Below are 25561 nucleotides of genomic sequence, written 5' to 3' on the forward strand. Positions count from 1 at the left end.
TGTAGGTTTTAAAGTTTAATTTTCTTTTCTGTAGAGGATGTTCATTATTGGCACAATTCACACCAACAGCTCTGTTACATATTTATACATGAGTTTTGGAACCATCACAGCCTCTGGTATAAAATGTCTTATTTAGACAAGTAATAAAATCATCATGACTCTACTCTGAAAATTAATGATGATATGCACCATATATAGTTTTAAAATGTGCAGTTCATTGCCTATTTATTTTGTGTCCTCCTCCCCCCACACTGCCAGAGCATTGTGATTAAAGCATATTTAAATATAATCTTTTGGAAAATTTAACTTCAGTCCTTTTTTAGTTATACAAGTGACTTGCAAATAACAAATGGCTGAAAATTTGAGGGGAAATAGGATGGAGGGCTCATTGCACTTCTGTTCCTTACAAACAGCTGTAAACTAATTTTCTTTTCAAATGTTAACAAAGGCCTTTCCAGCTTAAACCTCCTATGCCAAGTTTTCATTCCACAATTAAGCTGTGGAAATAGATGTGTAGAATAGAAGGAGTGATCGCGCTGGGTCACCATAATACAGAGAGAGTTACAGGACACATGACAATGAGTTTAATTAACAGTCTGAATGTGTTAAAATGCTGTCTTCTATTTTCATTTCCATCCCTTTCAAATAAGGCCCTGTCCCAACTGTGCTGACCATGGCAGCAATAACTATATTGTAATAAGGTTACAGTTAGCACAGTTTCCCTGATCTGCCTGGACAGGAGCTCCTTTCTGAGACTCTTGACAGCCAAACATTGTTACAGCTGTACCCCACTAGGTACATTCAGTTATGTAGCATGTTTCTGATTGGAAAACTTCTTGTTTTGCACTGAACAAGAAAGTCGTGCTAGCTACAACTCTGTTTATTGCAGTCATTGTGGTTTCATTACTGCTGTGGACAGGGCATAAGCCTGGATGTTTTGAGAATTTTTTATTATCAGTACATTTAAATCGGCTGCTAGGAAAGGCTGCAGGAAGTTATGTTTGTGGACTAGACTGTATTTTCCAGTCCTGGGGTTGGTTGCATCTTCTAGTATATAATTTGCTACTTTTTGGGGAGAGGGAGGAGTGGTAATGGGCAACATTAAAGGTGACCTGCAAAGGGGGAAAATTGGGGTTATGCTTTTCCTTTGTATAGTATGTAAGAAGAGTCTGCAAAGTTGTTCTTGTTTTTTAAACATTTTTTTCGCTTGTTTGTTGCATTACTAATTCAGGTTCTGTCTACCTGTAATACACTGATAAGTGAGATCTAGTAAAATAATGACATGACAAAAGCTAAACAAATGAAAGTCAAGTAATTTGAGAAGAGAAGAAGAATTTGTTTTTTATTGAGAACTGTTTAACTCCAATAACTAACATTGTGGAGAAAAGGATTCCACACTCCCACGCCCTCAGTGCAGGCTTGAGAGCTAGCAATGTACAGTCTCTGAGATATCCAATAAATCCTCCGGCAAAATCAGGGAAGACCAGAGTTGACATATCTGTAATCAGGAAAAAAAAATCTTTTAAAATGTTTCTTTAAAAAAAAAAAAAAAATCCTTTGCAAGTCACCTTTAACTATACACTCCAAAGAGAGTTGCTGTCAGGTGGAATACTATGTATGAGAAGGTGCTCATAGTTTGTGTTTGATGTGCATTTACAGTGTCCATTTATGGAATTTGGTTTTATGATAAGGAAGAATGCCAAAGAATTGCAGAGCTCATGAAAAAGTAAGTGATGATGAGTAAACAAGATTTTTGTGCTCTTTATGTGTATGTACGTCTGTATATACATGCACATTATATTGCTTGGATGGTATTACTCCTTTGAATATTAACCCCATTTATACTGGACTTGTTGAAAATAAGCTTGTGTCACACATCACAGAATATGTATTTAAAAATAAATGTGTACACAGAATACAATACCTTTACATAATTCAGTATCTCTCAAACTATATCAGAATGTAATGGGTCATCTGATTTATTCTCTAAAACCTAACAGATCTATTTCGGAGAGTGGCTCAATGAAAAAGTACTACATTAGGGTTAGAATGGATAATTTCCCCCCTCTTTTTGGGGACCTATAGTTTTAAAAGGAATTACCGTTACAGGTGTGCAAGAAAGGGGGTTAAGTGGGGGGAGGGGGCATTCATAAAGGATGCCTGCAGTTTTTTTCTGTATTTTTAAATGTCCTTTCCATGTTAACCTTGAACTCCTTCTGTTTCTCCCTTTTTTAACAAAATGTGGAAGATTAAGTTCTTTGTCATTTTTCTGAAACGTAAGGCAAGGTCTTAATTAGCTCTGACTTCAATATATTTATTTGCTTAATAAAACAATTTTCAGTGTTTATACAATCAAATCAGAGATCAAACACCTCACATAAAGCCATATATATTCTGTGCAACATTTCGTTTCTGATAGTATTACTGATGTCCACTCACCTAGCTTTTTCACTGCTTTCTTTAAGAGTCCAGTGCTGGCAGAGCCCATCCCTTCTCTGCTTACTGCTCTATATCTAATGGCTGGCTCCTTTACTCTGCTATATGCCTGCTTTTTGGCAACATTTGTTTGTTTGTTTTTTTTTGATGGGGAAGGGGTTGGAGGTGCTTAATTTTTGATAAAATGTTGTAATCAAAGTTTTTGAGGTCTTAGGGTATGTCTACACTGCAGCACTAGTAGACATACTAGAGCAAGAAATACAGAGGTTTATAAGACAGCAAAAAAAGATCATCACTGCATTTCCTACCGCACTGAAGTGGCTAAATTGTGACCCAAGAAATAGTTGATAGAAAAACAATTTACGGAAATAAGCAATGATCCCTAGGAAACCTGGGCTTTTAACAACTAATGTTAGTTAACTAGCTCAAGTTGCAGTTGATGGTAATTAGGTACTCTCAAACTGGTAATTTACTACAATAAAGACTAGTTTTCAGAGGATTCATGCTATTGGAAACCATTTGTAGTGGTTTATAATAACAGCATTTCATATAGATTAAAAAATACCCTGTAGCTCAGCCAAGGGGCTGTGTGCTAGAACTCTCAGCATTCTGCTACAATTATAAAACAGCTGGGGCAGGAAATTGGTCATTTACTACAAGTTAATGACTGAATTGTGTCTGTTCCCCACCTCCCACCACCAGCCAGAACTAAATAACACAATAAATTCCCTGTACCTTCTGACTGTGGAACCTGTGATTGAGTTTCAGAAATTCAAGTCTTTATGCACAGAATTTGGAGGAAACTTCATCTTGTCCCCAGTCAAGCCATCCTTTTATATAGACTGCAAAAATATATAAACTTCTAGAGTTTTGTTTAATGATTAAAAATAATTGTGATTGAACTTGATATTTTCATTTATTTCTGCCTTATGGATTCCCACTTTACTCCTCACTTCCAGTCTAACTCAGCAGGAGCAATTCAAAGCGCAGCAGGGGGCTGGAGCAGGAGCCTCTCCAATGATCCAGAGCTCTGGTGATAGCAAGGAAGTGGATATCTTACGGATGCTTACCAAGGCCAAAGATGAATATACCAAGGTGAGGTTTCTTCTGTGTAAAATTTCCTTTGGGCCATGATAACATGACTCCACCTCTTGTCATTTTGTCTTCTAATGGATTTATGTTCTTTTTGCAAAATTACTTTGCAAACACCAAATAATTGCAGGGTGTTGGAGCAGTATGCCCGATGTGGTTTTCCCTGACAAAACATGCAAAACAATTTCATGTTTGTGAATCAGTATCTTCCAAGGAAAATAATACATATAGGGATTTTTGGTTTTCTGTGGGGGTATTATTAAGTGATCACAGAATCATAGGACTGGAGGCAGGGGTGAAAGTAACTGAGGCCACTTACTGGTATGGGGCGGGGCCTCGGGTGGAAGGGGCGGGGCTGGGGGGTTAGCATCCCCCAGCCAGCCTTTCCAGTCTGGCTGGCCTGCGCTGCCCAGGGCTTCCGTGTTGATTTAAAGGGCCTGGGGCTCCGGATGCCGCTGCTGCCATAGGAGTAGCAGCGTCCGGAGCCCCGGGCCCTTTTAAATCGCTGGCCCCTGGGCAGCTGCTCCCTTTGGCCCCCCCACTCCCCCTGTTGGCGGCCGGGGGGGCCAAAAGGGGCAGGAACGTTAAAACGCTTCTGGGTCCTTTGCTGCAGCAGCGCTTTAACATTGCCGCCCCTTCCCCCCCACCCTCCGTCAGTGGCCCTGCTGGTATGGACCCTACCAGCAGGGCCGCCGACAGGGGAGGCAAAAGGGGCAGGGACATTAAAACGCTGCCGCGGCAGCACTTTAATGTGGGCTGGGTATGGGCCGGTGCGGGTTCTTACCGGTACACAGTACTGGCCATACCAGCTCACTTTCACCCCTGACTGGAGGGGACCTTGAGAGGTCATCTAGTCTAGTCCTCTGCACTTACAGCAGAATTAAGTATTATCTAAGTCATGTGAGCTTATGGGATACATTTTAGTGACTTTGATTTTGACACATGAATCTCACATTCTCCTTGCATATTCATTGGTGCCTAAGAGCTGTAACTTCTTTGGTGTGGATGACATGGTGGCTTCTAGCTGCTGGGAAGTTATTCTCAGTCTCTTTGACAACTATCTAATGTCTTTTGCTCACGTTAGTTTTGGCTGAGAAGACCTCTAGCATGTAAGTAACTGTTTTTAAATGTAGTTGGTGAGATGTAGTTTAGTCATTGATGGATGGAAATGAAAAGATTTGAAACCTAGCATAATTCGATCCCACATGCTTCCTCTGTGTTCTGGAGTTTCTAAGACACCTAAGTAACTAATGGATTAATTAATTTTCTTCTTTTTATTACTGAGCAGCCCAGAATGTTTTACCTTTCAGAATAAAAGTCTAATCATTTCAATTATTTATATCAATGGTGTAAACTATTTCAGAGCCTCCATTGGATCCTGCTGCTGTTTCCTATCTTTCATATGCAGCACCGTTGAATAATGAGCTCATAACATATAAGAGTTTTGGGTCTGGGAATATATATATTTTTTTAACACAAGCAATTTAAAGAAAGGTGATTTTATTTCTTTTGTGAAATGTGGTTACTAATAAGATTTTAAGCAGGGCTGTAGTGAATTTTCTCAGCTCCCATGAAGTGTAGGCTTTGTTTCTTGTGGCACAGCTGCTTTTGAAGCCAGCATCTTGAGACCTGTTCTGTGTAAGAGGTGGGTTTAATGCTTTAAACAGACAACAAAAAGAAGACTTGTTGGTATAATTTAATCCTGAATTGGTACCTAGGCTTGGATCAAAACTTTTTTGCTTCATATACAATAAAGTGTTTACAACTAATTTGAATAGCCACTATTGAAAGAACTATAATGGTACCTTCTGGAAAATCTAGAAAAACATGAGGCTTGTGCTCAGATACCTTGGTGATGAATACATGATAGAGGTAATTCTCTCCCTCTCCCTTTATACATATAAATGTATGTAGTAGGATATAGAGGAAGAGAAATACAAAAATATTTTGTTCAGAGATATGTGTGCAAACAAAATCTTGGAATATTTTGTAAATTTGCTGCTGCTTCTTATGCCCCACATAATCCTATGTTTGTGGCATCATAATTGGTTGCCAAGGAAATATTCTGCAACAGAGCACTTTGCCTTCAGCTGGGGCATACGCAGCAGGAATAGCTGACCTGGTACAGACTAGAGATCATGTTTTCATGACAGTGTCCTTAGTAACATAAAATTAGGAAAAGAGGAGCGGGACAAATTGTGACACACAGATTTATTTTTACATTAAATCAGGGGTATCGTTTCAGAAAATTTCAGGAGGAGGGGTCAAAGTTGCATCAGCATCCACAACATTGTTATAGGATATATTATATCCTGCAGAGTTCAGGGAAGGGGCAAAAAGTGAAAGACATAATGGAGCATATAGACCTATGAAAAGTCAGAGGAGGAAGGCAAACCAAGGTCTGGGGGAGGCAGCTATCCCCCTTGCCTCATAGCAAATGACACCCAGGCCTCAAGGCCACTATACTTCACAACTACCGTGATTTTTGGCCACTTCATGACTATTACGCTTTCTTTCCAGCTTATGTCTCAAGCCAATGATTGTGCTGAAATCAGCTTGTCAAGTCTGCTTATTAAGCCTTCTGCATCATCTGTGATTCGGAAGGATAATGGAAGCCTCGTGAGCCATAGAGTAGGAACAGAAAAGATAAACAAGCAGGTTTCAGTGCATTCAAGAGGTCTGTTTTCTTTCATTTAAGTCCAGTGGTAAAATTCTCCAAAGAGCCGAAGTGACGTAGGACTTAAGACCATGTCTACATTGCCAGGCAGCTCAGACTAAGGGGGTGAGAATAGCAGTGTGCATCAAAGTGCTGCGCTGTAACTCCCCGTGTGGATGCTGCATGCACAAATCTAAAGGTGAAGGAACTCCAGAGGGATCTAACAAAGCTAGGTGAATAAACAACACAGTGACATATGCTGTTTGGTGTTGGTTAATGCAAAGGAAACTTTTCTTAACACAAATACCTATTTTAATGTTATTGGCACACACTTCCCTCTTCCATACTGGATCTTCAAATTGTTGTTCTGATGTTGTCTTTCTAAGCCATCCATATGTAACTGGTTTTAAAGGGCAACTGCAAAGCAAGAGTGAAACTTCAGTTAAGCCCAGATTTCTGCCCTGGCACTAAAGGTTCCTGACACTACTTCCCACCAGGACAGAAGGTTCCATTAACCAGGCCTTGGGGCATTGAGCGTGGAAATCAATATAAACTAATTTTTTAAGAAGTTTCTCTTGCCCTCTGCAAAATCCTCTTGGTACTTCCTAGTTCATTTGAAGAGCTCCTAAAATTCACCATTATGTGCCATCAAATATCACTGTATTTGGATTGACAAGACTTCTGACATTTGAGATACCCCAGACATCTTCAGTGAACTAGTGTATACTAACAGGTTTTCACAACGAGGGGAAAAAACTGTAGCAGGTTAGCTTATGTAGCTCTCTGTGCTGAATGCTGCCCATCCAGCCTAGCCAGAGGGCATTCAGTACAGCATTTTATGGTTAACTCAAGTTCCATTTTTGCTTTGCAGTTCTCCTTTCAGGGCAAAGTTTACTTTTTGGTTGTCATAGTTTCCCAGTTCTGTTGCTTGAAGCAGTTGCTGACCTTATGCCAGATGGGCACAGCATGAAGGAAGATTCAAGAACTGAAATAACGTTTTCCACTTCGCTGCTAGCAACCCTTTTGGCATGTCTGTGTTTGTGCCTCCAAAAACCAGTGCTGAAGGCAGCATCTGAGCCAGAGGTTGAAGCAAAACAGCAGGAGCCCAGGTGTATGAATTGAACTTTGGTTCTCCTTCATGACATTTCCTCCCCTGAGCACCATTTTAGGAGTTACATGCCTGGCCACACAGCCACTAAACTATTTTTGAGAAGTAGTTGGCAGTTATGGCAGTTCCCTCAAGCATAGCATTCCATAGAACCAGGACATAAATATGCTGCCTTCTCTAACGGCCCTCAAGATCTTCTTTATTGGCCTCCTCATGCAGTCATTGAACCAATCTGTCCCTCTCTTTCTCATTAGTTTTCCCGTGTTGATAGGTGTATTAGAAATGGATGCACTGGATAGTTTTCAGTCCACTCTACCTTGTATATCTCTCAAGTTTATTTTTAACTGTTTGGTAGCTATTCTGGCTTATGATCAGTCCTTTGAATCCTGCCAGGTTTACGTCTGCTACCAAGACCACCCAGTCATTTCTTTAGTAGTACCATAGTACCTAGGAGCCCTTGCCATGTCCAGGACCCCACAGTGCGAGGCACTGGATAGACACAGAATGAAAAGATGGTCCCCACCCTAAGGAGCTTACATTCTAAGACAAGAGCCAGTACATGGATATAGACACATGGGGGAGTACAACGAAACAGTAAGACTTGGGTCAGCATGATAGGCAATGGTCTCTGAACACCAAAGGCCTAAGAGCCCAATTGTTGTAGTAATTACATAGGAATTGCCATACTGTATCAGACTTGTTGTCCATCTGTTCCAGTATTCTATTTCCAGCAATGCATAGAACCAGATGCCTCAGAGGAAGGTGCAAAAGCCGAAAGTGAACAATTAAAGAATGACCTGGACATAAGGAAAGCTTTTTCCTAACATTCATCAGTTAGAGTTTGGTTTATGTTCTGAAGCTTGAGGATTTATAGCTCCTCCGCATTTTTGTTTGTTGTGTCTAATTAACTTGTTCTTGTTATTAGTACAAATATTTAATCCTTCTGTGAATCCTGCTTATCTGTTGGTCGCAGTAGTATCTTGTATCAGAGTTCCACGGGCTAATACTTCTTTCTTTAGACAGTGCATAATTTCCTTTTATCAAATTTCTATTTGTTGTTAGTCAATTATGAGAGGGTAAAGAAAAGCATTTGATTTACTTTTTCTGTACTATTCATTATTTTGTATACCTCCAGCATGTTTCCTCTTCTTTGCGCCTTCACTAAACTAAATATTCCCAGTTTCTCTTCATATTTTAGTCTTTCCATACTGCTAATCATTTTTGTCAAGCATCTCTGAATCCTCCTCTGCTTCTGCCCTATCCTTTTTGAGATAAGAATACCAGTTAACATATCAGTATTTAACAAGTGAACATATTGACTCTCAAATGCTAACCAATCAAATACTTTAATTTTTTTCCTTAAGATTTTAAGTGTGTATAAACTATACTGTTATCTGACTGTCAATGGCATGAGACCGTTATCTAGAGGAGATCAGCAAGTATAACCCTCAACCCTAGAAAAAAAGATTTAAAATATCGTCCTCCCTTACAACCCTGTTTTTTAAAAAAACAGAAACTTGTAAAAATAGTAAACAAAGTGATTTATTGTATGGCCAAAATAAACATTATTTTTATAGGCCATCTCTAAACTTTGTTCCATGTAATTTTCAGTGGAAAAACCATAGGATACCAACTTTCAAACTGACACGCTCGTGTGCTCTAATCTTCTCTCCAATTCCTTTTCTTCTTTTTCCTCTTCCTTTTTTAAAACCAGCAGTAATCCACACAGGAGCATTAGAGAAAAAGAAATACGTGTTGAATTGCAAGGCTTATGCTTTTTTGAGGGTGGCAATTGTCTCTCAATAGAGCTATATATGCCAGGCAAGTTGAAATTATGACGTTATGAAAGTACTAATGTAAAATATGTAAGAGGTGCCTGTTGATAGCCTATAAATATATATGCATATAAATCCTTCAGGTACCTAAACTACTTACAAGCCATAACAGAACTATCTGTTTACTGACAGAAAACCTGTAGCTGTGGTCTGGTCTCTAAGGTGCCAGGTTGGTTTTGCCTTAAGTACAGGAAAAGGAAAAGATGAGGAAGGGAATTGGGATTTTTTTCTTTTTTAAAGGCTCACATACAAAGCATTGTGGTCTTGAGTCTGTAAACTTACATATGCTAACGTTTCTAGCCAATGAGATTGACTTCTATTCAGTATCCTCATTTATCACAATCAGTTGTCAGTCTTGCAAATGGTGGTATTTCTTGAAGATTTAACCAGTTTGGGATTTTATGATTCAAAGTTAGGGGAGAACATCCCTTAAGAAAATGGTAGTTTCTTTCATTCCAAAATATGTTTTATTTCTGTTGCAGTGTAAGACCTGTTCAGAGCCAAAACAAATGACCAGTTCCTCTGCTATCTATGACAACCCCAACCTGATCAAACCAATACCAGTGAAGCCCAGTGAAACTCAGCACCAACAAATACCTCAGCAAGGCAAGGTACACTTTAATTTGCACTCTGACTAGTGCTGCCATAACATATCAGGCACGGGAGGATGCTTGCGTTGATCAAATAGTACAATAATGTGAAGTGGAATTAGGGTAAATGGGATGGTCTTAATGCAAAATTAATATCTCTTTACAAAAAATAGCTTTTCTGTATAAAATTAGGTTATTTAAAACATAGATGTTGTATGCTGATTTAAGCAAAAACAATTGATCTCTCAATTCAGGAATGTTGTTGTGGTTGCAGGCAGACCCCCAACTAGCCAGTGGAACAGGGCTTATTTTATTATTCATTTATTAATTTAAATGTGTACAATTGCCTTTCCATACATGATAGATGCCTTTCATACAACTTAAAAATACATCACAATGCAAAGTCCAGCAAGCTACATCCATTCTGCCATGGTAAGGAGAGAGACAGAAAGTGACACTACTTCCCACAAGGACAGAAGGTTCCTTTCTTCCCCTTCATGACCTTTTTGAGCTTTTCTAATATTTTATTAGTGACCGTAAGAGGAGACCCTTCACTCTAGGCATTGAAAGTGAAGTAGGTACCTTTTTTCTGGAGGTAGCATTTTTCTCCCAGACGAGGAGTTTCAAGGCTGTTTAAAAATCCTTTCCTCCCACATGACAGAATCATTAAATAATCCTCTTGAGAGGAGGAAGTATGGGTCAATTGTCTTGGCTGTTTCTTAGATACTGCAAGGTAACACTTCAGACAGTTAATGTAGCTTCTAGTGCAGACAAACTATGTTCACTTATTCTCTTTTTCCTCGCAGAACATGGACTCCGAACCACAACACTTATCTTTGACAGCACTGTTTGGAAAACAAGAAAATCCTACCATTTACCAAGATCTCCCAGAACAGTCACAGAAAAAGCACCAACTTAATCTTTCTGTCAGGCAGAGGGTAGTGCGTTCGCTGTCCTATGAGGAACCTAGCAGACATTCACCCTCAGCAGAGAAGCAGCTTTGCCCAGCTATTCAAAAACTTATGGTGCGTGGGACAGACCTTCATCCACTCTCTGAGCTTCCTGAGAATCGACTGTGTGAAAACGGCAATGTCCGCTCCATAGGAGAGGTTTTCACTGGACTCTTCCAGCCTGTGACTTCTCATGGTATTGTAGCATCTCATCCAGCCCAGGACACAGCTGGCACTCAAAGCTTGTTACAGAAACTGCAGGGACAGTCAGGATCAGTGACCAAAATGGACCCAAGTGCAACAGGTACTGTAAGTTCAACAGCTTCAATCTTCAGCAGGACTTCTGCTGCTACAGCATCAGCAGCACAGATAAATAACATGACCCAGCCACATCTGGTATATTTCAATGGCTCTCTTCCAACCCAGACTTTAGGGCCTCAGACCATTGGTAAAGAACAGTCCAAAGTTCCTAGACAGCCACTTTCCCTCTCTGGCAACCAATCAACCAATTCTGGAGTGATTTCACCCCAAGAGTTACTGAAAAAACTCCAGATAGTGCAACAGGAGCAACAGTTACATGTGTCCAGCAGACCTACCTTGGCAGCTAAGTTTCCTGTAGTTACTCAGAACACCAACACTCTAAAACCTTTGGACTCCTGGATAGACAAGACATCAGGTGCACAAAAGCAGAGCCCTCTCTTTCAGGTAAACGTGATTTAAGGAACTAATGCTTGTGGGGAAGGTATCTAGGAATCTTTTGAGCTGCAGTGCAACAGAATTCAGTTTTATAAGACGGTTCTCTAATTCCCATTATTTCTCCCCTACCCCAACAAATCTCAGGCCATCAGACTCATTTTCATTTTATTTTGCTCTTGTACTGCTGGGGTCTGTGAGCCATATCCAAGTTAGTCTCAACAGAAGCAATGCTCCTATGCCAACATTAAGAAGTCCTGATTTCCCTAGCTTTAGTAATGTAAATACTGACGGGTCTGATCTTTCCAGATCACTAATAACCATAGATGCTTCAGGCATAGATTTTTCTTACGCACTTAAGATATATACCTAATTACTGGCTTTGTGTCATTGTTTTCAAGTTCTAGTCAGATGAGTGTCTCCTACATGTGATTCAGAATCAAAATGAGTCAGCATTCCCCGTGCCCAAAGTGCCCCTTGTACATGAATTTAAACAATGTATGGAAGCGTTTCTTCACGTTCATATAGGAGCTAAAGCCAGAACAGATCAAAACATAAAAAGCTTTAGAACAGGACCAGTGAATCCCACCAATGTGATGTGACAATGAAGAAGTTGGTTACTGCCTCTGTAGGGGACCTGGTAGGACTAATCACTGGTTCTTGTATTTAACATTGTAATTTTGATTTTCTTTTCTTTCTGAACATCTTCAAATAATACTCTATCTAGGTCTGTGTTCCATCAGCATGATTTCTCTGATTCCCTTAATTAAGTAACAGTCCATTCTTTTTTAGCCACTAAGGATGAGGCAGTTCCCTACATTGCTAATCTGATTTTCTTGTGCCATAACAGCTACTTGTAGTCATTCAACAATTTTCTACTTTTTATATCAGTGTTTTTATTGAAAAATATTTCTAGTGTCTCTTTTTATCTTTCAAAAAACTAAACCTGAATGTTGGTGATTGTGCTTCATGGAACTGTCTGGCTTTGGTGCCTTAGAAAATTCAAGAAACTTGAGGAACTGTACTATTCCTATGGTGTTTCAAGAACCACCACAAGTGTGGTTACAAAATGTCACATTATAGTTGACTATTACTGCTATCCTTGTTGCCGGAGCAGAACCACAGCTAGTTTAGCTTCGTTGTAATGGCTTCCACGCTCAAATGTCCTCACAAAAAGTCCAGTTCCAGGGTGAGCATCTAAAGACCCTCTTGGCTTCTTTGTTAACTGATAGTCTGGAAGGCCTTTAATTGTGCTGGAACCTAGCAGCCCCACTGGAAAGCTGATTGCTTTACAGTTCTGGTGAATGAAGTCCAGAAGCTGTGAGTAAGGATGTTACTTTGAAGAGCCAGAAAACTCTTCAGAAATGCTCCAAATTTGTGAATACTGAGAAGAAAAAAGTTACTAACTTTATTTTCCCAACTCACTCAAATATGGGCACACTCTTCTTGACTTTCCTCACTTTACCAGACTAGCCATAACCATCCCTTTTTACTTTAGAGAGTCTTGCTACTCGGAGAAGTCTGAAACAAAATTCTTTAATCAACTTTAATCAAGTTGATCAAAATTCTTTAATCAACTAGCCAGCAATCTGAAGCCACATTTGTCACTAAACCCACTGGTAAGAGCTGAAAATTTCCAAACTTTGGGATTCATTTGGGTAATTCTTTGTATGGTCATGTTTTCTGTGGGTTAGTCAGTGAAATTTTGCAGAAACAATTGCTTACAAAGGTGAATTTTGACTTAGCCACCAGTGGAGATTACTATTTGCGGTGACATAACTAAGGGCTTGTCTTCACATACAGCGCTACAGCAGCGGAGCTGTACCAGTGCAGCTGGCCTGCTGTAGCACTTTAGTGAAGAAGGTACTACACCAATAGGAGAGCTTCTCCTGTCAGCATAGTTAATCCACCTCCTTGAGAAGTGGTAGCTATGGCGATGTGAGAAGATCTCTTGTTGATATAGCACTGTATACACTGGAAGGTTAGGTTGATATAACTGCATTGCTCAGGGGTGTTGATTTTTCACACCCCTGAGTGACTTAGTTATACTGATACAAGTCTGTAGTGTTGACTTGGCCTCAGTCCTAATGAATAAAAACAGAACATAAGAATGGCCATATTGGGCCAGACCAGTGGTCCATCTAGCCCAGGATCCTGTCTTTCAACAATAGCCAATGCCAGGTTCTTCAGGGGGAACAAACAGAACAGACAGTCGTTAAGTGATCCATCTCCTGTTGTCCACTCCCAGCTTTGGGCAGTCAGAGGCTAGGGACAGCCAGAGTATGGGGTTGCATTCTTGACCATCTTGGCTAATAGCCATTGATGGACCTATCCTTTATGAACAGATCTAATCTTTTTTTAAACCCCATTATAGTTTTGACCTTCACAACATCCCCTGGCAACAAGTTCCACAGGCTGATTATGCATTGTGTGAAGAAGTACCTCCTTTTGTTTGTTTTAAACCTGCTGCCTATTAACTTCATTGGGTGACCCCAGTTCTTGTGTTATATGAAGAAGTAAAGAACACTTCTTCGCTTTTTACACACCATTTGTGATTTTATAGACTTCTATCAGATCTCCCCCCTTAGTCATCTCTTTTACAAGGTGAAAAGTCCCAGTCTTATTAATCTCTCCTTATAAGGAATCTGTTCCATACCATTAATAATTTTTGTTGCCCTTCTCTGTACCTTTTCCAATTCTAATATATTATTTTTGAGATGGGGAGACCAGAACTGTACACAGTATTCAAGGTGTGGCCATATCATGGGATTATATAGTGGCGTTATGGTATTATCTCTTATTATCTATCCATTTCCTAATTGGTTACCTTTTTGTTAGTAACTAAGTCACAGTAACTGCTTTTGTTTTCACTGGGTGAGGGAAATTGCATGCTATAAGTGTGAGAAGTTGTCTCACTATGAAATGTGTACACAGCATGGCAAAAACGAGCTATTCCAACCTAGAAAATAGTCAAGGGTCAAGCTAAACATTATAAACCAGTTTGTACTAATAGGAAATAGCAAAAATATAAGACATCTCAGAAAAAGAGATTGATATTGATAAGAGTGATAGTGACCTCATTTTGCATGTGTTTGAAAAGGGCAAAAAAGCAGTAATTATATCTGGGTAAAACCTGAGTTGGAAAGGACAACCGTTCAGAATGGAACTTGATACTGGGTTCATAATCTTAGTAATTTTACTAGAAGAATTCAAAGAGAAACAATAGCTGAGAGCAAAAATATGTACAGGGGAAAGTCATTCCAGAGATTACAACTGTAAATGTGCATAAAATGCAACAACAATTATTATAATTCCAATCGCACCTTGCTTGGCAGAGCATTACTCAAGAAGATTCATATTGACTGACAGGAGATGGCTTTATTGGCTGAGACACCAACAACCACTAGTGTACTACCTTTGAAACATTCAGCGTTGTTGAAAAGACCTATTACAGACTATAAACATGATTAAGATCTGATTAATCATTAGTACCACTAACAACCTAGATTCTGTAAGGCATGACCTATTCCATTCCATTGGGTCAGAGAGTAGACATAAACTTAGAAAGGCTAGTTAGAACAGGATTTCCTATAGAATTCAGTGACTTGGCCAAGCCAGTTATACCTATTATTGAAAAAGATGGGAAGGTAAAAATCTGTAGAGACTTTAAAATCAGGGTCAATCCCTCTCAATGTGTCTCAGTATTCTTTACTATAGACCAGTGGTTCCCATACTGGGGTTCGTGAAATGTTACAGGGGGTTCTCGGGGAAAAAAATTCCTAATGGCGGACGGAGCTGTCCCTAGGAACCCCAGGCAGCACGGGGCCAGCAGCCCAGAGCCCGTGGACTTCCAAGGGCTAAGCAGATCAAAGCAAGCATATCTATCACAGAGAAGAGATTTAAACTTCAAGACTCCTTATAAGAAATAGAAAGGGAGGTGGATATTTTTGGCTGTTTTTTAATTTAAATAGGCAGCTAGTATTGTTTTTAAAATTATTATGAAGAACAAGTTTAAGCTTGTTGTAATGTGCGTTGTTTGCCTGGACAGCTCAAGACCTGAATGCTTGTGTAGGAGGAACTCTTTGAGTTGGCTTCTTAAATACCTTCATGCTGTTTCATATCTGATACTCCTTGGTGAAACATAGGAGCATTGTCTTTATAACAGGCTTATTCAAAGTGATACAAGCCATGAAAGTGAGATCTTGGAAGAGTGTTGCCGTTTTCATAATGTAATAAAAATACTGTAATGATAAATAATTAATAATAAATAGTGTGTAATAAGCATGTCATAAAAACAAATTTTATATTTCCAAGATCACTGCTTTTATAGTTTATACTCAGGTAAAGGAGAAAATCCCTGGAAATATTCATTTTTAGGAGGGGGTTCGCAGGACTTGACATTTTAGTGAAAGGGGTTCACAGGTTGTTAAAGTTTGGGAACCACTGCTGTAGACTGAAGACTTGTTTGCCACCTGTCCAGCGAATAAACATTTCAATGAAATAGGTTTGGCACAAATACATTTTACATGCTGATGCAAGATTAGTCAAAGCAGATCCTGACAATAAATGCACCGAAAAGTCTGTTCCTTATAATTGTTTATCATTTGGTATGGTATCTGCTCCTACTACAGATCAAAGGACAGTAAAGCAAATTTTATGATGTCTGCCAGGAATAGAATGCTGTCTCAACAATATCTTCATTATTGGGAAAAAAAGACAAAGGGTATTTAAGGAACAGATAAGATTCTTCAATGATGAGGAGAGACTATAGCTTGCATTTTCTCAACAGTCCTGACACATTACAAACCCAGTTTTAAATTGGCTTGTGATGTATCTCCATATGACATAAGAACTTTCAACTCCCATATGGAAAGGAAAGACTAGTTGCCGGGAAAAATAGTAGAAGCTGAACAGAGTTATGCCCAAGTCTACAAAGGATGCACTCAGCCTAGTGCTAGACTGATTCAGGAAAGTATCCATATTAAAGGCAACAAGTAAGCATGTTTAATTCCCAATGGGAAAGCATTGATCCCTAATGGAATTTAAGAATCTGTTCTGAACAGGGATGGTCTTAAATACATGCTTAAGTGTTTTCATGAATTTATGCCACGATCATAAGAATACCTACCGTAGCCTTGACATTATACAAATAATGTATTCTATTTACAATAGATCACTTACCCCACTTCTTAGACCAGCCGTAAATCAGTTACACACTTTCAATATAGGGCGTTATTTCTATCTGCATAAATGTGGTATTTTGCAGTGGTGGTTGTACTCAGTGGTGGTACAACTGGTATATTTTATTTGTCACAAATAAAACATTTAATACATTTGAAAAATACCATAATTTCTGAATTAAACTTGGAAAGACACTTTTTTAAGGTATGACAGGCCAGTTCATGAAAATGCCTAGAAACATTTACCTCATAGTGGAATGAACTTTCCAGTCACAAAAGATTCTTTCATACCAGATGAGGTACTTGGGTAATAATTAACCTGCAATCACAAATATTTAAGAAAGGGAGTTTCTGAACAGCAATAATAACTAGGCTGCAGATAAATTTGGCATCCAGGGTTTGAATTTCAGATGTAATCAACAGCAGAAGAGTGCACCAGTTGTCTAGAAGAGCATGGCAACAAAACCATGTTTGTTACCCTGGTTTTAACCAACAAAATCTTGGCAACAGCTACATCTGGAATTTGCGGAGACATTTTTATGTGAAATGTTTTTAGCCCTAAGTGATACTTGCTAAAAATGTCCAGAAGTCCATAACACGTACTCTAACTACTAATGGTCTAAGAGACTCATTTGATACATATATGGAATTCTAAGCAGCTAATGTGTGATAGTAGGCCCCAATTTACATTACAAGAATTCCAGTACATTTCTCAGCTCAAAAAATATAACAAAAATTCACCAAGTGCCATGTTATCCAGCTGCTAACAGCATTGCTGAATACTAAACAGAGACATTTAAGTAAATACTTTGTTTCAAAGCAGCATATTTTTTCTTGTTGTCCTATTGCAGTGCTATACAACTGACAAACTAAACTCCTGTTGTGCTGATGGTGAGTCAGAGACTTAAGTCTTGATGTGGTGAAGCTAGAGATAAATCAGTGCATGTTGAATGAACAAGCAACTCAGGTTAAATTCAGAAAAAAAGTCGTTAGCAACATTTTTAGGAAGGTGATTTGTGTCCTTATGAGGAATTATTCAAAGATAAGAGAAATGGCTGACTGGCAAAGTAGTGTCAAAATAGACTGAGCGCTGGTCTACACTACTGCGGTAAATCGATCTGACTTACGCAACTTCAGTTATGTGAATAACGTAAATGAAGTTGACGTAGTTAGATCCATTTCTGTGGTGGCTACACTGTGCTGTGTCGATGGGAGAGCTTCTCCCGTTGACTTCTCTTATGCTTCTCGGGGAAGTGCTCTTCCATCGGTTTAGCATGTCTTCACCAGAACCGCTAAATCAACACTCACTGCATCAATTGCAGTGGTGTCGATTTACTAGTAAGTGTAGACATGCCCTGAGTGTCCTACATTGGCAATGTTGAATTTGGCACCTACACACCTGCTAGCTTAAGAGATCATCTCAAAGGTGTTTTATCTGAAATTACTCTATTACCAAAGATTCTTTAGTACCTTCAAGCCATAGTAATCACACTCAAAGAAAGTTGCAGGAGGTACTACAGAGATTACAATAATAGTACTAGAATTAACCTCTGACATTTCCAATGGAAGTTCAGAAGCCATTGGATAAATTTTATCACTTGGGTAACTGAAAATGTCTGAGCTAAATAGCTAAACTGAAAAAAGTCTCCTTTGTGTTGAAGGAGACTGTCCTCCGCGTGTGAGGAAGCTACTTAAATGCTAGAATTTATGAACATGTAGAATCTCATTTGTTAACAACAAATTTTTAAATGTGTTACACAGAAAATTTAAGACTTCATTTACAAGAAATAGGTACATATATTTTCTATTCTTATCCTGAGACAAATATTTTAGGTGTGAGGATCACTTAGGTATTGCATTAGCCAAATATTAGCTTGCTCAGTCACCAGTACATGGCAGGGTTGCTTACACACTGAGCCTCTGTTTTACGTATACTAGTGAAAAGCAGTTCCTCTCCATGAAAAACAAATAATTCTTAAGTAATGCCTACTAAACTACATTGTATATTTGCTTATGACTAGAATAAGTCCATGCTATTAAAAGCACAACATACTACCTCTAAACTTCTGTTACAGATTCTTATTCCTCAGATTGTATACAGCAAAGTGGTATCTTGGATTTTTTAAGAACCTGACACTGAATCCAAATTCTGTAGAAGCATATTACTTTTATTTTAGCTAGAAACATCCCTGCCAGCATTAGTCATTTTGTTAGAACAGAACCACTAATAAGTAACACTAGGGGCCACCAGTGTTCCAAGCACAGACATGAATGTACCACCTTCCCTGTTGGCTGTCAGCAGCCACACAATGAGTTTGGGGAGACCTGCCATTACCATGCAGGGAACACAGACTTGCTTCTTCTGTTATGATTGTGGGGGAATAGCAATTGCAGGTAAATAGTTTTTTTTAAAAGCTATCTGGCTTTGAAAAGCAGAGAAACAACAGTGCAGTTAGTGAGAGGCATTGGCACAGTATACATTTTGCATGCTTTTTCATATCCACAGATCCTTTTAGAAAGTTTTTCTGCTCCTGTAAATTTACCATCACAAAGTAGCTTGAGAACTTAGTCCTTTTCTCTCTCTCTCACTCTTTTGAGTGACTGCCTACTATGGTAAATAGTGCCCAAATAGTTTAGATAAAATAACAGTAAATATTTGTTTTGTTGTTATCATGTTGGTCCCAGGATATTCGAGACACAATGTGAGTGAGGTAATATCTTTTACTGGACCTACTTCTGTTGTTGAGAGATACAAACTTTCAAGATTACATAGAGCTTTAGAAGATGCTACTATGGATGTTTGTCCATATAAAAAAAAAAAAAAAAACAATCATGACAATATTGCTCCCCCCCTGGGGAGCCTCTCAAATAACGCCAGATACTTGAGCAGTGAGGAAAGCTACAGATTAGAATTAAGGTCCATTACTACAGCTTTGTGGCAAACATTTAGAGAGCACTTGTCACATTATCTAATTCCTACCAGCATCGTGGGGTGCTCCACATTTAATAGTTCTAAATATACCCCAAAATTAAAAGGATAAAACTCTGCAGGCTCACAATCTACTTTCAAATCAGTATGTGCCTCCCTACTTAGACTAAAATTAAGGGAACACTGACAGAATCATATTAGCATCTAGGTTTCTGGTAAAGATGTTCTCTTTTTCTTTAAAGGTTTTTTTAGTCTAGTGCATTGAGCCTGGGCCAGGAAGTCAAAACTAGATTCTGTTCCTGACTCTGCCAACAACTCATTATGGAACTTTGGGCAAGTCACATAACCTTCTGTTCCTGTTTTCCTATCTGTAAAATGAGGATGCATACCCCGCAAAGTATTTTGAGAGCTATAGATGAAAAGTACTATACAGCACTATTAAGTTCAAAATATTTATTAAAGTACACTCTCATATTAGCAAGCATATTCTCAAAACCCAAACTGGAGGACATGTAAGGACCATCCTTATAAGAAGGACATCAAATGTTGCAGTTTGTCATTCTTCTACAGTGCTAGTATTTATAATAGTTTAACTTTTATAATAAGATGATTTTATATTTAAGTAATTTGCTGCTTATATAGACTTATTACACTTGAGATTCAGTACTGTGATCTTGAATTGGATGGGTGGTTTTGGGCCCCAGATACTCTTTTTCCTCCGTGTATCCCTGCGCATCTGCTCTTGTGAATCTCTTTCAGCCTGGAGTCCTCTTACCCCTGTATTCTTAGTGAATATACACATTGCTTAAATGCTTCCATTTTTTATTAATCTGTGTATGGGCAGGTCATCTCACCTCAGCGCATTCCTGCTACTGTGACTCCTGCACTGCTGATGTCCCCCATGCTGTTCACACAGTCCACACTTGCTCCACCAAAGGCAAGTGAAAGTGGGTGCTTACCACCAGCAAATCAAGAATCTGCTGCCAATTCAGCTAGCCTTCTCCTTCCTATGCAGAATCCAGAGTCATCTTGCGTAAACAGCAACTCATTGACCAAGATGCAGCTGCAGGAAACTCTTTTACACCTGATCCAGGTAAAGAATCAGAAACATTCCCCCTTTGCTTGTATCCCTCCTTTCCATTTTGATTTAAATACCTCTGATGGATAAGTGGTGCCATCCACCAGTCTGAATGATAGATTAGTAAACTAAAATGTCCACTGTGAGTTGTACTATTTCTGGCTGTATAGTAAAGAAGCACTAAATCATTGGCTAAGGAGATAACAGTCCCTCTTGCTACAGTTTTGGTTTAACGGTGTTTTGATTAATGTATGCAGTTCAGGGTGCAACAGTTCAAGAATGATAATAAATTTGAGGGGATTCAGGGGAGAGAACAAGGATGTTAAGGGCTTACAGGAATTGGTTTAAAGGTGAAAACTACTTACATGTATGTAGTTTAGCTAAAAGATGAGCATCTCAGTGGCAATACTTTGGAAATCCTTAAAAGATATCCATGTTGAGGACAGGAGAAGTTCAAGTAGGAATAAGGAATAATGGGATGAAGATGAGCAAGTAAAAACGAAGGATAAATATCCAGAAAATATTTTAACAAGGTCCGTTAAGTGTAGTTTTCCAGCTTGAGTTACTCAGATATAGGCTTGACAAAACACGCAGGAATATTATGTAGAAAACAATCCTGTATTTGTCACAGGGTAGAATGAGTACTCTTTGGGGATCCTTCCTATCTTCAAATTCTATGGATACTAGAAAGAGTGGTTTTAAAGGGGATGTGGTAAATGCCAAAGGTAAATATACATAATTTATAAGGAATAAAGAGGGACAGGTCTTGGGTTCCAATTTCTAAGCCCAGGCTACTTGCCTACATAAGTGTAGACCCTCTACTTAGCAGGGAAGAACAACAAGGGTTATTTGTGGCACCTTAGAGACTAACAAATTTATTTGGGCATAAGCTTTCATGGGCTAAAACCCACTTCATCAGATGCATGGAGTGGAAAATACAGTAGGAAGAGATAGATAGATATACAGAGTACACAAAAAGATGGGGGTTGCCTTACCAATTCTAACGAGACAATTCAATTAAAGTGGGCTATTATCAGCAGGAGGAAAAATCACAGCTAATAATAGCCCACTTTAATTGAATTGTCTCATTAGAATTGGTAAGGCAACTCTCATCTTTTCGTGTGTGTGTGTTCATGTTCCTACTGTATTTTCCACTCCATGCATCTGATGAAGTGGGTTTTAGCCCACAAAAGCTTATGCTCAAATAAAATTTTAGTCTCTAAGGTGCCACAAGTACTTCTTTTTGTTTTTGCTGATTCAGACTAACACGGCTACCACTCTGAAACTTAGCAGGGAAGGTGAGCTAATAACTGATGACCTCAAGAAGGCTGAGGTGTTTAATGAGTATTTTGCTTCAGTCATCTCTAAAAATGTTAGAGGATCAGATACTCAAAACAATTAACATTAACAAGGAGGAAGGAATGCAAAATAGGAAAAGAATATTTAGATAAGTTACATGTATTGAAGCTTGTAGGGCCTAATGGTTCTCATCCTAGGGTATTTAAGGAACTAGCTAAAGCAATCTGAGAACCGTTAGCAATTATCTTCAAGAACTCATGGAGGACAGGTGAAGTCCAGAGGGCTGGAGAAGGGCAAATATAATACTTATCTCTAAAAAGGGAAACAAAGAGAACCTGGAGAATTATAGGATCAGTCCACCTAATTTGTATAATGGAATGCAGAGTGTGTTTATAAATAAGGTTAAGGTTTTGTCATGGTTATTTTTAGTAAAAATCACGGACGGGTTGTGAGCAATAAACAGGTTGCGTGATCTGTTTGTGACTTTTACTAAAAATAACCAGGGGGGATGACAGCCCAAGCCCCATAAAAGTCAGAAATTATTACAACAAAAATAAAGAGAAAACACAACTGGTGCCTAACTTAACAAACTACGTTAGATTCAAAGTTTCCTCAGCACATGCTTTCAGCAGTCTTACTGACCAAACTCTTTAGGACAAAACCCCTCCCCCAGAGTCCCCAGTTGTTTCCTTTGTCTCTTCAGGTGCAATGAATATGATGGGCAGGGGGAGTGAGGGAGGTATCTTGTGGTATCTGCCCCTGCTTTTTATATTTTCAGTCCCCCACTTGAAAAACATTTCCAGGTGGGAGCAAGGGGACAGGCAATCTTTGTGGAAGGAAACTCCATGATGTTCTTTTGCTAACATGTAGATTTTTGCCTCTGCCCACTTTCCTGCCAAAGAATGGCCACTTAGCAGGTAATGGTCCATCAGCCTTGTTTACACCTGGCTGAGGCATCAGCTTGCCCTTTGTCTCTGAGGAACTGGTTTGGCCACTCCTCAGACTTATCTGGAAAACATACTTTTAGTCATGATTTCAGCTTATGTTTATAACTTCACATATAACGTTGCTACATGCATTTTACCATACTATATTATATATCAGCAAATTGAGTTTTCAAATGATACCTTTCAAGGGATACTTCGTACAAAGATTATTGCAATCATATGTAGAGTGTGAACACAGTTATGTTCTGTCCCAAGTATCATGCATTTTACTCTTTGAAGCTTTGTCTGCAAAATGTACACATGGGCAGGTTCTTCCCAGTGTCTATAAAAATTAATTGGGTTGCTTGGAAATTATTTGCTGTTTAAAACACTCTGCATTTGATACTGGATGGCAGCTTCATACCCGTTGTCTCCTGATTTGCATCATCAATTTCATATGCTTCTGACTTTCCCCAAGGAATGTCCTAATTTTAGTTATCCTCCTATGCTCGTGCATGGGTTGGTTCATTCCCTCGTAATTTGAGTTCTGTTCCTCCACTCTGCCAGGCTGTCAGGTTTGGAAGCAGTAGTTCTGAAATTGTAGTGTGCAAAATCCTGGTGGTCTGCAAAATGAACCATTTTGAGAACCAGTCAGTGTGGCATATTGCAGTTTTGGGAAGGGAGATGGTCCATGGAAAAATATTTTAGTGCAAAATGGTCTGCAGAGTGGAAAAAGTTTGAGAACTACTATCCTAAAGAGTCATAGAGTTCAAAGCCAAAAGGGACCACCAGATCATCTAGTCTGACCGCCTGTATATCACAGGTCACCAACACCACCCAGCATCTGCTAAACTAGCAACTGAAATTAGAACAAAGCCTACAGCCTTTTGGAGACTAAATTATTATGTGCTACAGGCAGACAACAGGAGGGACCAAGTTGCACCAGTGACTGAGACCCTTGCAGTGGCTGGGAATTGATTGATAGAGATACCCGGATGATCCCAGCAAATGACCCATATCCCATGATGCAGAGGAAGGCTCAAACCCCCAAGATCACTGACAGTCTGACTTGAGGGAAAATTCCTTCCCAACTCCACATATGAGGATCAGTTAGACCCTAAGCAGGTGATCAAGAATCAGCCAGCTATTTAAGAGTGCATGGGTGGAGGAACCAGTGCAGATTAAGACCATTAAGGCCAATGGCATTCAGTGCAGGTGCAGCAATTTGACTGCATGGAATTTAGTGTAGGAACAGGAAGACTTTCACCCAGCCAACGCTATCATGAATTTACAAAATTTCCTGTTTTCCGTGTCTTCAACTCTTCTAAAAGAGATAAGAGAATTCCCCCTTTTCTTATGCTGCCAATGTGTGCAAAAATGTTGTTAAAGCTTTTAGCTGGAGGTAACAACGTGTTTGGGTTTTGTGTTCTGTTTTTGTGTGTTTGATGATGAAAACTCCCTGCTAGTGCCAATTTTGACTGGGATGTTATGGTTGAAAATTAATTAGACCTTGAAATGTAAAGAATTCAGAATCTTTTAGCTTGAGAACTGTGATCTTCCAGTAACAAGTCTTATTTATTTTGTTTTTCAGAATGATGACAACTTCTTAAACATTATCTATGAAGCTTATCTCTTCAGTGTGAAAAAGGCATCAATCAAAAAGTCTATGTAAAAGAGAATTTTAAAATTAAATTTCTATGACTTCCTGAACTCCAGGAAGAAAAATTCTCTCATGCCATAGTGTTACATTGTTTAAAAGCTTCTGCCGTTAAAAACAATAAAATGAAATAAATGGTCCTAGACTTTTTAGATACACTTAAATATTGCTTGTTGGCAAGTACATGCTGTACTGAAAAATGTGTGGGTGAAAACTGCTTTCCTGGGGGCAAGGGTAACAACACTGCTAAAGACTTAATCACAAAATTTCTTAAATTATTTTTCTTACATGGGCCTGTTGCTAGATGAATTATATTTCCTTCATAAAGACTCTGTTTTCAGAGTTCATTTTTCTTTTTATTTATGGCTGTGGTTATTCATGGACTAGATATTTAACGTGTTTTTTTCTCGGATAGATGTTATCACTTCCATTACTCAACACTATTTCACAATGAACAGTGCCCATTCCTGGCCACCATGTGGCAGTGTTGGACTGTTTTTAAGTATATGAAGATATTGGTGAAATTTTGGAAGAGGAATGATCTTTTGAATCAGGGGTGGTTCCGTCACCTTTTCTAACCAAAAGAAAAAAATTGTTTCAAAGAAAGTGGTAACATTTTTCCTCAAATTTTTTTTTTTATGAAAATCAGTTTCTGTTTTGTCTTCAAAATATTTATAGCCAGCTGTAGAAATGGAACTCTGAGCAGTTCTTTAAAATTATAGGGTGGCCCTTTTGTTTGTGACTGTTCTTGCTGTTAACGTAGATCTGATGTGGCATTAGCGTCATTTTTCTGTGCTTCTGGAAACAATCTGCATAATCATAAGCAATATGTAAACCGGTCAAGAAAACAGTTACTTGGTTTATAAGTCCTTTTTTAGTATGTTCCAAGAGCAGAAAATAAAATGGATTAGCCAGAGTGTGCAGTGGATTAATTTTACTACCACATGGACTAAGTATTTAATTCTGAAAGGTCAGTTGTCAAGTTTAAGCTCTGAATTTAGTATACTTCCAAACTTGTATAGGAATGAAGTAGATTACAGTGAGCAATGTGCTCCACATTAACACATTTTTAAATCAATCAGACTAAACAAACAAACGTGGTGTTTTTAGTTCTTACATGCTTCAATGGCAG

The 25561-nt window shown here is 38.8% G+C and overlaps 1 protein-coding gene across 3 annotated transcripts in view; it reads left to right on the forward strand.

The window, feature by feature from the left end:
• The window catches only part of DCP1B (decapping mRNA 1B), a 59862-nt gene extending 34517 nt beyond the window's left edge, over positions 1 to 25345 (forward strand). For all 3 annotated transcript variants that reach the window (XM_077827244.1, XM_077827252.1, XM_077827261.1), the window contains 6 exons: positions 1660 to 1726; positions 3396 to 3531; positions 9610 to 9738; positions 10524 to 11372; positions 20314 to 20562; positions 24364 to 25345. In XM_077827244.1, the coding sequence (XP_077683370.1) occupies positions 1660 to 1726; positions 3396 to 3531; positions 9610 to 9738; positions 10524 to 11372; positions 20314 to 20562; positions 24364 to 24444 (1511 nt within the window). In that variant the 3' untranslated portion in view covers positions 24445 to 25345. The remainder of the gene's footprint in view (positions 1 to 1659; positions 1727 to 3395; positions 3532 to 9609; positions 9739 to 10523; positions 11373 to 20313; positions 20563 to 24363) is intronic.
• The last annotated feature ends 216 nt before the right edge of the window (positions 25346 to 25561 follow it).

Source organism: Eretmochelys imbricata, chromosome 1 (genome assembly GCF_965152235.1).
Source record: "Eretmochelys imbricata isolate rEreImb1 chromosome 1, rEreImb1.hap1, whole genome shotgun sequence".
Lineage (NCBI taxonomy): Eukaryota > Metazoa > Chordata > Testudines > Cheloniidae > Eretmochelys > Eretmochelys imbricata.